Source organism: Buceros rhinoceros, unplaced genomic scaffold, assembly GCF_000710305.1.
Source record: "Buceros rhinoceros silvestris isolate BGI_N320 unplaced genomic scaffold, ASM71030v1 scaffold947, whole genome shotgun sequence".
Lineage (NCBI taxonomy): Eukaryota > Metazoa > Chordata > Aves > Bucerotiformes > Bucerotidae > Buceros > Buceros rhinoceros.
The window spans coordinates 32,503-49,670 of NW_010422523.1; the positions used below are offsets into that span (position 1 = coordinate 32,503).

Here is a 17,168-nt window from a genome sequence, read left to right on the forward strand (position 1 = left end):
GAGCTCCTTTCTGGTAGGCAAGAGTGGATATCTGATCTGAAACCAGCCCTCCTTTGTTAGTGAGAGTTGCAGTCTTGGCTTGCCAAGTCTGAATTACGCCCTTTGCTTTTTCTGCCTTTCAGTCCTGGATTGGACGTAGCAAGCAAGTTTTTTTGCATCCTGAAGGATTGCAGTTTTGCTCTTTTCTGTCAGAGGAGGACTGGTTGTTTAGATTGTTTCATAGTTTTACTGCTGCATTAACTTTTATCTCCATATGGTTCTCTTCAGTCCCCAAAAGTACAATTCGTGCTGTTAGAAAGGGCCAGGTGTTAGAAGGTGCAACAAGCAGAAGTACTGTTACTTCTCGGGCCCAGTTGCAGAAGGTTTTTGCTACTGATATTTAAATTGTAATCTTGTATCCTGAGAAGGGTACCTGTTCAAAAGAGGGTGCAGCTCTAGGAGTAGAAGATGGGAAGGCATCCACTGCATGCTGCTGAACTTGATCTGCTTTGGTTTGATACAGCAGTTTCTGAAATGTGATCGTTTTCTTTAATGTGACCAAGGATAGGGTGAATGCAGTTTGTACCATTTTGAGAGGATGGCATGGAAAAAGGCCTATGTGTGAATAGGAGAGCAACTCGCAAACACGTGCGGAGGCTGAGAGACTTAGCTAGCAAAGGGCAAACCAGTGTTGGACAAGTGCAAGACAGAGAATGATAAGGAGCATTTCTGTGATGGTGCTGTTCAGAAGTCAGACAGGAAGGCAGTGGAGAACATATTTAATGGAGAGTTAAATATTTAGATAGTTAGATATGTAAAAGGATCGTAACAGCAGCTGGAGATCAGGATCAGCTAGATGGCAGCCATTCCAGGCCCCTGGGAAGTGAAAAGTCTTTGATGATTTAATATCCCTGTGATCTGTGCCTTTACTGTTCGAAATAGTTTCATTTCTTCTCATTGCTGCTGGATGGTTTGTCTGTTATAACTTGTAGGAAAGTCACTTTATTATAATGCATATAAACACCTTTAATTCATGAGCACTGATGGCATGCCATGTGCATTGATATAGCTTTTTTATCAAACATTACGTGAGATCTTCACAAGACGAATAATACAAAGTTATGCCAATACAGTCTGTTCCAGTGGTTTAGTAGATTTATCATAGTTTGTGTTTTTGCAAATGCTGAAGAAAGATTACTTAATTATTTAAGCAGATTTGATATATGTGGGTTTTGGGAGGAACTTACTGGATGTCCCTTAGCTTACATTTCCAAGGTCTCTGGCAACCTCAGAATATCAAGACAATATTGATGAGGTTTTAAAAGTGCATTCATTCTGTCACTAGGTTCAGGGGAACATATGAAAATGTTGCTTAATAAAAAAATAAAACTAGGAAATTCTTAATTGTAGTAATGTACTTAAGAGTTGATACCGCTTCATCAGCTATCCACAGATTTTTATACAAAAACCAAAATGCCTGTACTTAGAGAGCATGGTCTAAAAGGCAGAAAAATGTATGTAGGCGTTGTCAGAGAAGTGGAGTTATTTTTCCGAAGATGCATATCCTAAAGCAGATCTAAATGTCATTTGAGTGGACAGAATAGTTGATCTTAGTTTTATCTGTTTCCTAAAATAGGGTTGACGTGCCTTTGCCTCAAGCTAAGTAGTCTGCATGGATTTAAGACGTGTAGACCATATGCATTTAAATAAATGTGATTCTCTTGCCATATAGCGAAATATGTTCTCTCAAGTTGCAAAATCAATTTTTTTTGTTGTCGTACAAGAAAAAATCCATTAGAAGGCAACATAAAGTTGCTTATCATGATGCTTCTTGTAAACTGTAGTGGAGAGAATGGCCTGTCCAAATCATGGTGGGAACTGTTGCTAGGTAGGGTTTTGTAGAGATTATCAAGTGATGTTTCCCATAGTTGTTTTAGTTTAAGTTCAGATGTCTCTAACCCTCTTATTTTATCTACTGTCTTCATTAGAGGGGGAGTAAAGAGAATGTAGGAAGACAGATGTCTGTGAAAGAGAAGAGATCTATGAATGAAGTTATGATGTCAAGTTTAAAATGTCTAATGTTTTTATTTCTGGATGGTTGTATGAAGTCAATTAGATTTTGGAAAATCAAAGTGTGTTCATTTTTTTTAAAGTTATAAATCACATTTTGTGCACAGCAACTTTGAATATTGCGCATGCCATAGAGTCTCAGCTTGCTTTTCAAGATCTGATACACAAGTTCAATTTTTGAACAATTTATTTGTAAACCAGGAAACATTAAAAAATAATTTGAAAAGGAAGTTTCAGTTAAAAGTAAACCTCTAATCCCACAAAGGCATTTTGTAGGAAATTTAAAGAAGCAATTAAAACATCAAAGCCAAAAGAGGTCACTTACTCTCCTCAAAGCTGCAAAACAAAACTTCTGACTATTACAGTAAAAAAATGCGATACAATAAAAATGAATGCATTTTAATGATTTGCTGCTCATTGCTTAAGACGTGATTTTTTTTATTTTTTTTAATTTTTTTTTTTTAACTCTTGCAAGTACCTGAAGTCTAATCCCCTTAGTTAGGTTTTTGGGTTTTGTGGCGGGGTGTGGTACAATGTATTGTGGGGTGGAAATTGGCCCTGTCTACCCCCTGCACAAGGCTTTATGCTACTTGCATTAGCTTGGCCTGTGACTTAGTTTTAAGACATTCTTCTCATAAAACATAAGTGGTATTTTCTTTGTCATTTTGTAGTTTCTTTTGGATGAAGACTCTCCTGTGTAGGCTGTTACTCCTGCCAGTACAGGTGGCAAACATGGAACAAAATAAATTACCTCAAAACCAAGAGAAAATTCAGCTATATTTTTGGGAATAGGTTTATCAGGAGCTTTTAAATGTAATTATAAACTGTCAATTTCGGGGATGGAGCCATACATCTGGATGGAATCTGGCACAATTCTTGCCCATTTCTAGATCCAGCAAGAGGTCTAAACATTGCCATTAGTGCAAACAAGCACAGTTGAAATACAGCATTTTACTTTTATCTTAGGTTGCAAATGCCATGAAGAACTCGCTGCCCTTTGATGCTCCTGATGCATCACAAGAAGGCCAGAAGGTACTGAGAGTAGAAGTTACTCCAACAGTGCCAAGGATTTCTCGGACTGCTATTACAACAGCTTCTATCCGTCGTCATCGCTGGAGGAGAGAAGGTGAGCTTTCTCTGACAACAGCAAGTACTGTAGTGTACTGTATTCATCATCATCACTGTGACCTGGCTTCTGAGTTTGAATGCTTGCAGAACAGTGTGTTGGGGTTGGTTGGTTTGTTTTGGAAAAGTGATACTCCATAACAATGTGTAGTATTTTACATCTTCAGAGCTCTGCATGAACATGAACATTTGAGGTGTTTGTTTTGTTTTTGATTTGGTGATAACCTATGAGGTAGGTGAAAAAATGGAGAAGTTGGAAAATGTTCAGTAAGCCTTCTTTTTCTTCTCCATTCAACACAGCATAAAATTGTAGGGGTAGAGCTTGGCTTAGAATTTGAGTTCTTTCTTTAATCCACACTAAAACTCAACTGTCTCCCATCCTACATATCTCAGGGAACCAATAGTATTATCCAGACCTTCACAGGGTTCCAGCTACCTAAAGCTACTGAAGGCAGTGGGAGAGGGAAAAGCTGAACATCACTCTTATACCATCATACGGCCCAATTTAGAGAGGGACCATGTCATAAAATAGCTTTGGATAGCTTAGAATTAGTCCTTGTTTTTCCTTCAGTGAGTATTTATGTTGTATGGAAGTGTGCTTGACTGTATGAAGAAAAAAATTACTATGTAGTAATATTTGACTTGATACAACGGTATATCTTCAGTGTAGGTGTAGCAAAAAGGTTGCTTTGAAATCACTTTGTCATACTTAGAAAGCTTTGTTACTGCATGTATAAAACATTGATTAAAATAAGCTGCATAAATGGCTAAAGGTAAAAAGTAGAATAACCTAAAAGTGAACTGAAGGTAAAAGAGTCTGAAAAACAGGATTACATATTTTCCAGTAGCAATTTTTTTATTTTTTCCCCTGTTGTGTATTGGTTTGTTTCTCCCTGTATCATATGCAAAAGGATTTGATGACCTCTGGTCTCCAGGTGAATCAGGTTGTCCAGGACAACGAGTAGCTGTCCTCTGTTTTCAGAACTCTGTGTCGTGTTTCTCTTCACTGTAGTTGCCATTACAGTCATTTACTAATCTCTGGTCTACAGTATAGCCCACATCTCGCTTTCTGTGGATGTTCTCACAACTTTTAACTAAGTATGGGTAGTGTTTTGTGATGGTTCCATGTCCACATAAATCTTCTATTTTCCTTGTCTGGGTTGGAATGCCAAGAAAGGAAAAGCAAAGCACTAAAATGTTGTATGTTGAATCCCAGATGGCTTTGACTTCTCAAACGAGGCTGACTCAAGCATACCTGGCTCACCGATCCAACACGGCTCCACAGACCTAGGGATCAAACGTGAGCAAGAGGGGGAGGTGCTGATGCGCAGGACCCCTGAGCATGGCTTCCCGGAGCCCAACTTGGCAGCAGCCACAACAGAGGGTAGGACAGAGATGAGGAGGCAGAAGTCAGTGAGGCAGTTGCTGGAGGAGGATCCTGGCTCCCTATCCCCAAGCAGAACTTCTTTCCATTCTAGTGTGTGTTTCCGCTATCCCAGGGTGTATTAGCTTCTCTTTGCAATACAAGCATACCCTATATACCTAACATCAGGTCAGGTACTACCTTTTGTTATCACGTGGGCTGGCCTGGGGCTTGCATCTGTGTGGTTTAAAGACTGCTTGGCATGGCAAGAAAAAGCAAAATAACCCCAAACCAAACAGGGGTAATAGCCAAGAGCTTTGGAATTGCCTGGAAACTTTCTGTTACTGAGCATGTTTAATCTAGTATTCAGAAGTCAAAAATGCACCAGATGAACATGAATCTAGTCCTGAAAAGTAGGTAGTATAGAGTATAAATGGATTTAGCTACAGCTTTGTTAGAATAGCGTCTTGTTAGTCTGCAGTTTTTACGTTTTCAAGAATAAAATTTCCTGTTCCCATTAAAAGTCAGCCATCCTGTAATTGAAGAGCCATACCTGTACAACTCGTTTACGTGAATGAGCTGGCTGCACTAAAGACAAGTACCCAAAAAGTGCTTGTGTTTTCAAGAAAAAACTTTAGAAACCAATTGCAGCTTTCTTTGTCAGGCATTCTGTCCACACAAATGGTGTTGGACTTTGAATGTCTGTTCTGCAGCCAAGAATAGCAGATAAAATAGCTGGTAGAAATTTATTTTGCTTAAGTTCATCTATTAATTTTATAATCTTTACTTCATGAAAGATGTTGTTTTGAGTACTGAATATGAATCATAATTTCTCCTCAGAGATGAAAATTAATTTCTTGAAAATATGTTTAGCAAAATTTACAAGTGTTCTTCTATTTTAAGTCTTCTGTTCTATCTGAACAATCCTTTGGTATTTTTCAGACTCTGTAAGCATATTGGTTAATCATAAATGAGATGTATTTACGTATTTGGATATGAGCTACCTAGGTTTCAGATTTGTTCTTCCGGAAACAATAATCTGGAGAATTTGGAGTTTTAATGTAGTGTTATTACAGAATCCGTATCCTTAATCAGAGTTGCTATCAAACAATAATTAGGACATCATGCTTCGGTAGAAGACAGGTGCATAAAAATGTTCAGTGTAGGTTTATAATCTATTTCTTGGTGTATTTGAGCATGCTCAGTAAATAAGTCCTGTCTTCTCCTAAATTCACTTGTTCAGTTGGTATTGCTGTATTTTACCAAACTTTGCATGTGCATGACCTGAAGAATATGGAGAAGCCCTCAGCTGCAGAGAACCTTCTGGGAGAGACAGGACATGGGAAAGAAGTTGATAAAGACATGGTTTTCTATCTTAATTTGTTTTAAGACATCTATGTACATTGGCATATTGTCGGATAAGGCGACATTCCACATGGTTTATTTCAGCAGAAGTGGGTTGAATACCTTTCTGTAATAGTAGTAATGTATAATTATGTGCTTGGGCAAACTGAATTCTGCCAGATGATAGCATCTGGGAGAAGGCCAAGGAAGGGAGTTTGGCTTGATCATCAGTATAGAATTGTGTATATAGTCTATTACTTTACTGATGCTGATTTCACAGAAAGTTTGAGCTAGCAAATTCCCTCTCATAAATATCATTTTGGTATCAAACAACATAATGAGATAACTTCTAGTAATTTTTCAGTCTTCAGGTGTGGGAAGGATAAACAGATTAAAACTCACTTTAAAAAGTTATATAAAACCTCTTCTTCAGATCAATGTTTTGACCCAATAAGCAGAGAAAGGCAGAAGAATTCAAGAATGACTTACAAGGTATTCTGCTTCTGGTTGGTAGCAGCTCCTGTTTTTCCTGCCAAACAGAGTATGTAAGGACTTAAACATTTTTGATTGTTTCTGAGGGCAGTTTTTAACACATATTGGGGAAAGAATGTGTTTGCTGAATTACTTCAATCCCACTGAGAACTTTTGTAGGTATACGGATCTGAGTAGACAGAAATTCTCTTGCATGTTGTCTTCTCTATCTTCTTCATTTCTGAGCACTGCTGAGCTGTTTGGGCCTCTGTATAGTTGCAGCATCCAAAGGCCTGCAACAACCCCTCTCAGTCTTGTCTTGAAATTCTGTGGATAAAATTCGACTTTTTCAGTGTGACTCTTCTGCTTTGCTGTCCCTGAATAGGAATGTCTGTTTAGCATCCTATTACTCAGTGATGTTTTAATGTAAACTTTGAAGACAATTAATGCTCTTGTAATAATAAAAAGCTTAGCAGTATTGTGTGGAGATACCTTCTTGCAAGTTATACATCTTACATTTGAATAAGAAGGGCTTGAGAGGGGATTTCAGCTGCTGCTATTTCTGCTTGTAACCGATACGCTTTCATTCAGTTTTGCATGATTCTATAAAGAAACATAAGTGTTGGTTTATTGAAAAAGTGCTCTTGCTTTCAGTGTGTTCCAGTTACGTCATATTTTTATTAGCATCTTTGATTATGTGTGGGATGGTTGGGGGGAGTGGGATGGAGATGTGGTGGATTGTAAATAAAATATATCAATGTCTTATGTAAGAAAATGCACTTGTTTCTCAATGAGAAGATGAAAGGCTAGTTTGACCAAACGGGGTGGGCAGCGGGGTGGAAAGTGTATGTATTTTAAGTATGGCTACAGAAAGTTAAAGCAAGTAACACACCCTTCATTTTAATAATAGCCTTTGAAATCTAAGAAGCTTCTTTTTCTAAGGCTAAAGGCTTTACCAAGGAAGGAAGACTGCAGTAGCATGAACTACATTACCTTTCTGCTCCTAGAAGGTTAATGAGTCAAACAGATAAAACTGCAGAATAGTCTCACATTGCTTTGTTCTAAGAGGCCTGAGAATGGTCTGAATTGGAGGTAGCTAAACATCTTTTTTGTAAGCTGATACACAGTAATGGTAACTTCAAGGCAAAGTTTCCTGAAAAGAACTAGTGAATTTAAAACAGAATAACCAAACAGCCCTGTAAAGCAAAAAGAAAACTTTACGCTTTAGAAAAGTGAAGTTGGATTGGGCTATATTCCTGCTACACAGAGGTGGCAACAACACTGAAAGCTCTGTGTCTGTACTGCTCGCCATAATGTTAAAAGTGCTCTGCTAACAGGATGAGAGGGTGAGCTTCCACACACAAAGGTTAGAATCTCTTAGATCCTTGTCACCACGTTTTCTCCATTCCACAAGGGATTTAAACGTGCTTGCTTGGCAGCAACCTGGGTTGAATGAACTGCCAGTTGAACAAAACAGTGGCTTTAGCTGGGACGGATCACAGAATCATAGAATCTTTGGGTTAAAACACCTTCAAAGGTCATCTAGTCCAATGCCTCCCTGCAGTGAGCAGGGACATCTTCAACTAGAGCAGGTTGCCCAGAGCCCCATCCAACCTGACCTTGAAGGTTTCCAGGGATGGGGCTTCTGGCAACTCTCTGGGCAACCTGGGCCAGTGTTTCATCACTCTCATTGTAAAAACCTTCTTCCTTATATCTAGTTTAAATCTCCCCTCTAGTTTAAATCTCCACCCCTTCTCCTGTTGCAACAGGCTTTGCTAAAAAGACTGTCCTCAGCCTTTTTAGAAGCTGTAAGTACTAAAAGGCCACACTAAGGTCTCCCCGGAGCCTTCTCTTCTCCAGGCTGAACAGCCCCAACTCCCCAGCCTGTCCTTGTAGCAGAGGTGCTGCATTCCTCTGATCATTTCTGTGGCTCTCCTCTGGACCCTCTCCAATGGGTTCACATCCTTCTTGGACTGAGTACGCCAGAGCTGGATGCAGTACTCCAGATGAGGTCTCACGAGAGTGGATTAAAGCGGCAGGATGACCTTCCTTGACCTGCTGGCCATGTCGCTTTTGATGCTTTGCAGATTTCTCACAGTCAGGCTAAACAGCTTTTATAAAGAAAAGCAAAATTCTTACCACCTGAATGTCTCCTTTTTTGCTAACATGGTTAAACGTTATGGCTTTTTCCCATTTAAATGAGCTATACAGAGAAAAAACTTGAGGTCTATTTTCAGTCTTGAAATCTGAATGCTATTCAGTTTTCTGCTATAACAGTAACTCTTATTTTGAGTACTTGAGGCTTAAAAAAAGGACTGGAATAAGATTTAAAAAAAAGTCTTTATGTGCAGCCCTAATTATATAGGCCTGAAAACAAGGATTAAAGAAAGAAATTTGTCAGGCCCTTTTTTTTCCTTTGAGATTACAGACAAAAGCACAATGTCTTCTACAACACAAAGTGTTTCAGAGGTTAAATTTCTCATAATACAATTTTTTGCTCTGAAAAATCTGGATGCTGAGATAAAAGCAAATGCAATAGAATCACCTAGACAGGATTGCAGGAAATGCTGGGAGGATTGAGCTCTGAAGGAGAGAGAACTAGGAATTAGGTTAATCTCCAACAGAAAGTATAGTCACATTGCTTGAAGTGCCAGCTGGGTACAACAGAAGCCTTCTACCTCTGTTGGAGTATTGCGATTGCTGGCCTAGGAAGTAGCCTAATTCTGAAGCTTACCAAGCAGTCATGAGAACTTACTCTGACTTCAAGAGATCCTGAATGTGCTTAGATCTTGCCTCAAACTAGGATAAAAGTAATCTGAAAGGCTTTTTTTATTTTATTTTTTCAACCACATTTAGGAGAATGGGCACTAGTAGCTGCAGACAGAACTAAAACAAATTAACCAAATAGGGCCTAATTCTTCTTGTTTATAGACAAGTTGGGGAAATATCCTTACTGATAACAGTGATGTAGAGGAAAAGGCAAATGAAGCTCAGGGAGTACTTATTGTTAGATTCCATTATTCTGCTAAATGTGACAGGAATATTATTGGCTGAGAATCAGAAATTTTTAAGCAAGTGGAAACCAGGTGGATTCGCCAAAGAGGTTTGTTTTGATGTTCTGTGCACGTATTTGTCTTCATGTAACTTGAATGCTTACTGTGTTCTGATTGCTCTGGGTTTTCTTTTTTTTGGTTGTTTCTTTTTTCTTAATAGATGCTGAAGGTGTAAATGGGAGGGAGGAATCTATGAACCTTAATGACGCTGATGAAGGATTTTCATCAGGAGCTTCCCTTAGCAGCCAGCCAGTTGGGACCAAACCTCTATCATCTGTATCCCAGAAGGGCAGCTTAAGGAAAACAGCAAGTGGACACTCTGCTAAGGACAAAGAAGCCTCTTCTGCAGCAAAATCCAATGAGAGCCCTCAAGATTCAGTAGCTCGGAAGCAGTACATGCACCAATCCACTGACCTTCATGCAGACATAATTGAAATGACACCTACTAAGAAACACCTCAGCCTGCCTGCTGGGCAGGTGGTGCCAAAAGCCAACAGTCTGAGTCTGATCAGGACCGCCAGTGCTTCTTCCAGTAAATCATTTGACTATGTGAATGGCAGTCAAGCAGACTCCAGTGTTGGAGCTGGTACAGAGGGTGTTACCAATCTAGCAGCTGGCAATACCAATCGGTTTTCAACTGTCAGCCTCCAGGAGGACCGACTAGGCCAGGCTGGGGAAGGTAAAGATCTCCTTCCCCCAGTAGCTCCCCTAAACAAGCAGTCTCGATCTCCAAGTTTCAATATGCAGCTGATATCCCAAGTGTAACTTGGACTCCCTTCCTTAGGACTCCCTCTATCCCCTCAATCCCCAGGCAAGTTCATCCTTAGGCAAAACATGAACCATCATCCTGCAGTGTGAAAATACTGACTGTTGTGATCTCGTTTGAATTGGTTTAGCTGTCATAATGTGTTAACTGAAACAGCAATAATTCTTCCCTCACCTTCATCCTCCCCCCACCTTGTAAACATGGTTGTGAAGCAGTATATAATGTACTGTATGCCTTTTTCCATGCCTTCCTTTCTTCTTGGGTGATGTGCAATCCATTGTAGGCTGATCAATCCCATTTCAACACTGTGAGACTGGAGACACCGGCAGAAATGGTGAATGTGATCCCTATGAGATGATGGCTTGGCTTTGTTAAGAAATAGAAACGGGTTTGTTTCCTCAGTCTACAGTACTGCAAAGACTACTGGATCATGACTCTTCTTTCTCAGAACCAGGAGTGCCTCAGAGATTCTAGTGTGACTTTGGACCTCTCTGAGTCTGTGCAATTAGTTCTGGGGAGGGGATTGTCATTGCTGCTCCTGGCTGCTTACAGCACTTTTGTAATTAAAATGAGGGTAGTTTTTTCTTGCCTGCCCCCAGTTTCTCATCCCAGAAGCTTTTGATGTTCAGCAACTGAGACATGCATATTAACAAGTTGTTTTCCCTCAGAGAGAGGATTCTAAGTAGATAATGTAGGTTACAGTGCACTTCTAATGGCTCTAGCCATATATAATGTTACATGTCTTCCCCTCCAGGACACAGGGTCATTCTGAACATAGAGTAAAATTTAGATAACGCCATGCTGTTAAAGCAGTTGGGTTTCTAAGTGGGAGGGAAACACTACTTTCCCAGGAACTAATGGCTAGCTCTGCTCTGTTTTTGTTGTTGTTCTTGGGAGGTGCTGATCACTGAATTGAAAGGTGTATTTGGGTAAAGAGTATTTCTCAGGCTGCTTTCTATGGTTTCATGGCTGTTGGACACCCCTGCCCCTCTTGGCTGCTTTCTCAGTGTCCCCAAATTCAATCGTGGAGTCATTCAAAGAATGCTGCAGTCCAGACAGACTGGAGGCTGTCTCAGAGATAGAGACAGTAGTTTGCTAAAAACATCGAAGCTTCAGTGTGAAATGCTTTTCTAGAAACACCATTTGTGTAAAGGGGTACTGACAGTCCTTTTTCCCAGAAGGGTAAACCTCATTGCCTTGGTATATATAACCTGATAACGATTTTTAACTCTTGTTTTAGTAGATTGCCCCTACTCTAGAAAATCCAGAACTTATGCCAAGCCTTGAATGTATATGCCTGGTGTATGGGCGTTGGCTGGTACTTAACGCTAGGGAACACTGCTGAGAAGCGTGTTTCTGGTTATGCAGGAAGATGTTTGCCATTCTCTCTCCATCTCTATCTTTTTTTTTTAATTGCTAGAGAGACAAGGGGAAAGTTCGTCCTCTATGCCTAAGTCATGTATGATATCCTGGAAGTTTACAAATTGTAAACCCACAGCGAAGAGTTACGATACAATCTTTATGTTGGTTTCACTGTCACTGTGAAGGAAAAACATAAGCAGTTATAAATCGAGGCTATCTTTGAATTACAGTCTTTAAGAAATTCAGGACAATGACATACATGGTGTTGCATTGCGGGTAGTTGGTTTTGGATTTTTTATATTCTTTTTTTTTGCTTTTGAATCTATTTCAAATATAACTTTTTTTTTTTAATTTACATAAAAATCAATTTAAATATTTGAAGGTTTTTTCCGTGGTTTGATGAGTCACTTTGGTAGTCTAGGCATATCTTACATTCATAAAGTTAATTAAACAGCATCAGGACTGATGCAGAAATTTCAGTTAGAGAGTAAACAGAATCATCAGAAAAAGAGAAAAGCACAGTTTCTAAATTTAAGTTAATCTTTAAGGACCACCAGGCACACAGATGGAACTAATGCAAAGATGAGATTAAGCTGCCGTGTATTTTCTGTTAAAATGTCAAAAGCTGTATATGGTTGAACTGTTCTTTATTTTATACAGTTTTTCTAGTTGAGACAATTGGTAATTCATAGCTAAAAATATAAAGTTTATATTTTGTAGAAGCCATCCCAAAGTAAATTCTATTAAAGAGCCAACACTGTAAATCGGAAAGAACCAAATAAAATAAATTTCTTAAGTCTCTTGGAAATAAAAGGTCAGGAGCGTCAGCTAATTTTTAAAGAATTACTTTATTTTTGTATTACAAACATCCCCTTAGAAGTTTTATGACACTTAAATTGCCATTAGGCCAAATTTTACGACCCCCCGCTTTTTTTTTCTTTTTCCCGATATTTTGTGTGTGGTCCCATGCTATTAAACTATTTCGGGGAAGCGAGACTGCCCAGTGACTTCAGATAGGGAAGTCAAACGTGCATGAATTCAAATTAGTTAAAACTTTATTCAAACTACCATTTAAGATATCTTTGCAATTCTCGTTTGGATGATGTGCCTTTTGTTATGATTTTGTCCATTGTATTTTGGTTTGTTCTTGTGTATCTGTACCTGTTCCATATAAGGCTTTTTAAAGAGTTCAAATTTATCCTTGTTAAAAAACTTTTTTTTTTTTTTTTTTTTTTGCTATGTGCTAATGCAGTACGCCTATGACTTCTCAAAATTATCTTTTTAGTCCAGTGTTTCAGTTGCGGGAGCTTGTTTTGTCGTGGTACAGACAAGTACTGTTCCACATCTGTCTTACAAAACGAGTCACCACTCGTATCTACGAACCAGCTGTAGTAACAGGCTTTGACAGTGCTGCGTATCATGTTTATCAGTCATGGTTCTAGGTGTGTGTCAGCCTATGCTGAGGTGCATTGAGATCGTAGCAAGACTTTATTCGCTGAAGTTCAGTACACTTCAAAGTACTGTGGCAGAAATAAAACTAGAAGTGTCTGGGATATGGGTGGAGGGAATAATCTGCTGGCTTTCTGATTATATGTGCTGTGTACAAAACAAAGGTTTTTTTACACCTGTGACCAACACTTAGACTGAAATCTCTTTATCCTGAATTCACTCTGTTGTGTCTGTTTAGAACGTTTGTTACTTGATGTGAGGCACTGCACTTAGGTCTCTGCAGTATTTCAGTGCAACCTCAGCGTTGTAGAGGAAGCTCAAAAAGCAGGCACTATGATTTTTTCCCTGTGTATGTGCACATGCATGCACATACGTGTAATTCTTAGGTGAGAAAGTGTGGGTACTGTATTTTGATGTATATATACATTTACGTAGGGATAAATGAATTATTCCTTGATAGCAATTTTTACCACATCACAATATGCTGCCATTTTGTAACACATTTTTGTTGGACTTTATAATTTTTTTAAAATAGAAAAAGTTGGGATTGCTGAAAGTTGAGATTGTGAAATAATTGGTTGAATTATGAGCCATTTTTTCATCCTGCAGGCAGCAAAGTGATGAAGTAAAAATATCTATTAAAATAAATGTGCAAGATGACATTTTAAATTACTGTATTATCCTTTCAGTTTTCATTTGGAGACTTTGTATGTCGCTGTCCATTTTAAATGCAGATTTCTTTGAACACCCTTCCTGATGTGAATTTGGAAAAGTTTAACAGCATACTTTATTCTGTAATGCTGAATATTGCAGCCAGTAAGCATTTGACCTAGTATCTGTAGTTTGCAAGTGTGTTGGTCTCACATACAACATTTCCAACATACTCCTGCTAGCTTTGACATAATTAAAATTATCTGTTTTAACATCAAAATAGTGAGAAAAAATTGTTTTCTGAGAAAGTATTTATTTGCACTACTTATGAATACTGGAGTTTACTGGGACGGGGTTTTTTCTCACTATGTGAGGTTTCCGTGTGTGTGGGTAGGTGCATACGTTTGTCACGTGTTGACAATCAATTGCCTCAATTATGTCTCTACTGTATGTAAATATGAACATATTTTTCAAAATTAAGGGGGAAGCCTGCATCTTAATGGTGGTAAAGCTACTCTGTAGTAAGGTGACCCCAACTCTAACCCTTTTTTGTCTCCAGATTCTCTGTGTTTGTTTTACTTCTGTAATGAAGATTATTAGCATTCTTGGAAAATTTTAGCTCCAGAGAAGTTTTTGTCAATATTTAATGAATAACGTGTTCAGAGAATTATATTTTGAAATTTTAGTTTTGGAATAGATAATTCTATGCTATGGCTGTATTTTAACCTAAGAGTTTAAACTTGTCCTATTTTGTCATGAACTATCATGGCTATCTCTTCTAAGTGTTCAGCGTTTTAACTTTGGTCACAAACAGAAGTTTTTGTTTATCTTGGCTTAAAAATTTAAATTACTTTGAAGACTAAATGAAAACTGAGAACTCACTACTGAGAACTTTTTGAGCAAAATCATAAAAATTAAGCAGTACAGACTAGGTACTGTGTTCATAATCCTGGATGGGGTGTGGAAAATACAGTGAAACGTGTTTGAATGAAATGCATGTACTGCGCACAAAACAAAAAGATGCTTCTGATGTCAGTAAATCTAATAATCTTATCCTTAAATTCTGCAATTCTGAATGTCATTGCTGAAGATACGGCTAACTTGGCATGTTTAATATAGCGTTAAAGCTATTAGCTAGGTCTCGTTCGTGACACATTATAGGGATAGTTTGTATCAGAAGAGTAAACATGCCCCGTTTATTTATTCAAATTTCTTGTTTATGATTAATTGCAGGACTGAAGTTGCAAAATATCGCTCCTCTCCAAGCACGATAGGCAAAGCAGCCAGATCCTCTGTACTTGCATTACATTCTTGGTTTATATAAAATTGTTCGGTGTTTTATATTTTCTCGAGTATTTTAAATGCTGCTTGTTTCTAGCATATAAGCCTTAATCTCTCTTGGTTATTTTTCTGTTTGTTTTCCTACTGGCACTCGGACAGACTTTGCTGTGGAAACCTCTTCAGTAGGTGATTCAGGGTAACCGAGGATGACTTGGGTGTCCTCTTGGTGAATACGTGTATCAGTCTGTCAAAATTGGCATGTCGTGACTGGCTGAAGAGCCAAAACTCTCCCCTGCCTTTTACACAGCGGTGGCAGACAGCGGGGAGCTGCGAGCCGCTTGGTCTGTCAGTAGTTCCTGAAAACAAGAGACAGGTGGATTTTGCAAGACTGATACGTATGAGGATTTTCACATAGTCATTTCGAAATGTTCTTTAAGATAAAACTAATCTTAGGACAAGATTTCAGAACATAACAGCTAGGCATTTCAGATAAACAGGTAAAGGATTACTGAGCTATTTCTGTGAGCAGCTGTTGATGGTAACGGGTGTGTAGTAAAACTTCCTATCTGTATAGTACAAATTTGCCCTGCCTTTTAGCTAGTGCATGATGAGCAAAGTGATGAGATCAAGTTTTGTTAACCAGTTACTTGGTTTGAGCTCCCAGTGTTTTACAGTCGGTGAGATATAAGCAATTTCGAGTGGAGTATCTTCGCATTCTGATAGAACTCTTTAAAGCAATTTAAATTTTGACTCTTGAAAAGATGATTAATCACTCATTAAAATGTGGTGTAGAATTCACACAGCTCTCTGTTATTAGAGGGTAAAATGGCCAGGTAATATTTCTGTTTAGGACTATCTCCTAGTAAAGTGACTCTACGGTGCTTTGTCATGGAAACTTCCTTACAAATTGGCGGTGTATCCTGTGTGTGTTCGAGTCCTCATACTCTACTCCCCAGAACTGATCACAAAACAGAAAAGATAGTGTGAACAAAGCAACCTTTTACCTTTTGTTCTAAAATAGGGAGGACATGGGAGTGACAGAAAAACTGACTACTGACACTGTTCTTTCTGTTCAGGCATTATTGTTGTGCTAGACTTTCCTGTTACTAGTTTATGAAAACTGCAAGTAGTGAAAACTTTGTAGCTTCAAGTATACAGTAGATGTGAATTAACAGTCACTCAGGATATAGCAACTTGTCAAAGTATTAGTAGATTCCTAGTACTGGGGTGTGTCTGTGTGTTCTTGTGTGCCAGTGTTCCGTGATTACTTTGAAACAAGACTTCTTACCGTTCTCTTGCAGATAGTGAGTACTTTCGGGATGGATATTCCTAGCTGGTTATTTATGGAAAAATACCATGTGATTAAATAAAATTGAGTCATTTAACATTTTTTCCATATTGAAGATTCCAGGAAAAAGCTCATGAAGATTTTTAATGATTAAATCAGATACTGTTAATACATTTTAGATTTACTATGGTAACTTTCGTTTGCTATAAAAAACCCCAACAACTAAACTCGGAGGTACCCCGTGCTGCATTTTTAAAATTTGTAATTCCTGTATTTTACAATATATCTTTTGATCTGTTTTTGTCCTTGTAAGAATACAGGATATGCTGTCGATTTTACTAGCAAAAAGAAACATTCTGCAAGGGTTAAAAGATTATTTTCTTACTTTTTTTCTGTCATACCAGGTTTGCTTCTCTGAACTGAGGTTTCGGAGGATTTTTACTACTTCAGCATTATGTAATCTTATCTCTGTCGTAGAAGGAGCATAAGCAACCAGAAGGCCACTTCTTGTGGACAAACAGGCTAGGCGAAAGGACACGGGTAGGGTGGTGTGAGCCTCTCTTCACCAGGATAGCCCTGCCTGCTGCTGGTGTGAACCCCAGATATTCCAGATTCAGTGCTGGTGAAGGACTAAACCAAATGGATTTTTAATAATGGTGACCTCTGCTGTATGATGTCCTTTAACCTGGGACCAGGGAAAATCTTCACTCTTATACCTGAAGATGGCACGTATTGAAGATCATGTTATTGGTGCATGTAAGCCATTATCTTAACTGTCTAACTGAGCTGGTTAATGCTGTTGACTGTTGTTGAAATGTGACCTGTAGTTACTATTGACTTTGTAAATACCTGCCAGAGATGAAATATAATTATTTTAAATCATTGTAAATAGAGATGTATAAAACTTGACACAATCTGCAATGCAGAAAAAAAATTATATATAAATATATAAAGATGTTAAATAAA

General features: G+C 38.4%; 1 protein-coding gene across 1 annotated transcript in view; it reads left to right on the forward strand.

The window, feature by feature from the left end:
• FAM126B (family with sequence similarity 126, member B) overlaps nucleotides 1-10,761 on the forward strand; it is a 30,493-nt gene extending 19,732 nt beyond the window's left edge. The window contains exons 10-11 of the mRNA XM_010140044.1: nucleotides 3,016-3,175; nucleotides 9,566-10,761. Coding sequence (XP_010138346.1) covers nucleotides 3,016-3,175; nucleotides 9,566-10,170 — 765 coding nt within the window. The 3' untranslated portion in view covers nucleotides 10,171-10,761. The remainder of the gene's footprint in view (nucleotides 1-3,015; nucleotides 3,176-9,565) is intronic.
• The last annotated feature ends 6,407 nt before the right edge of the window (nucleotides 10,762-17,168 follow it).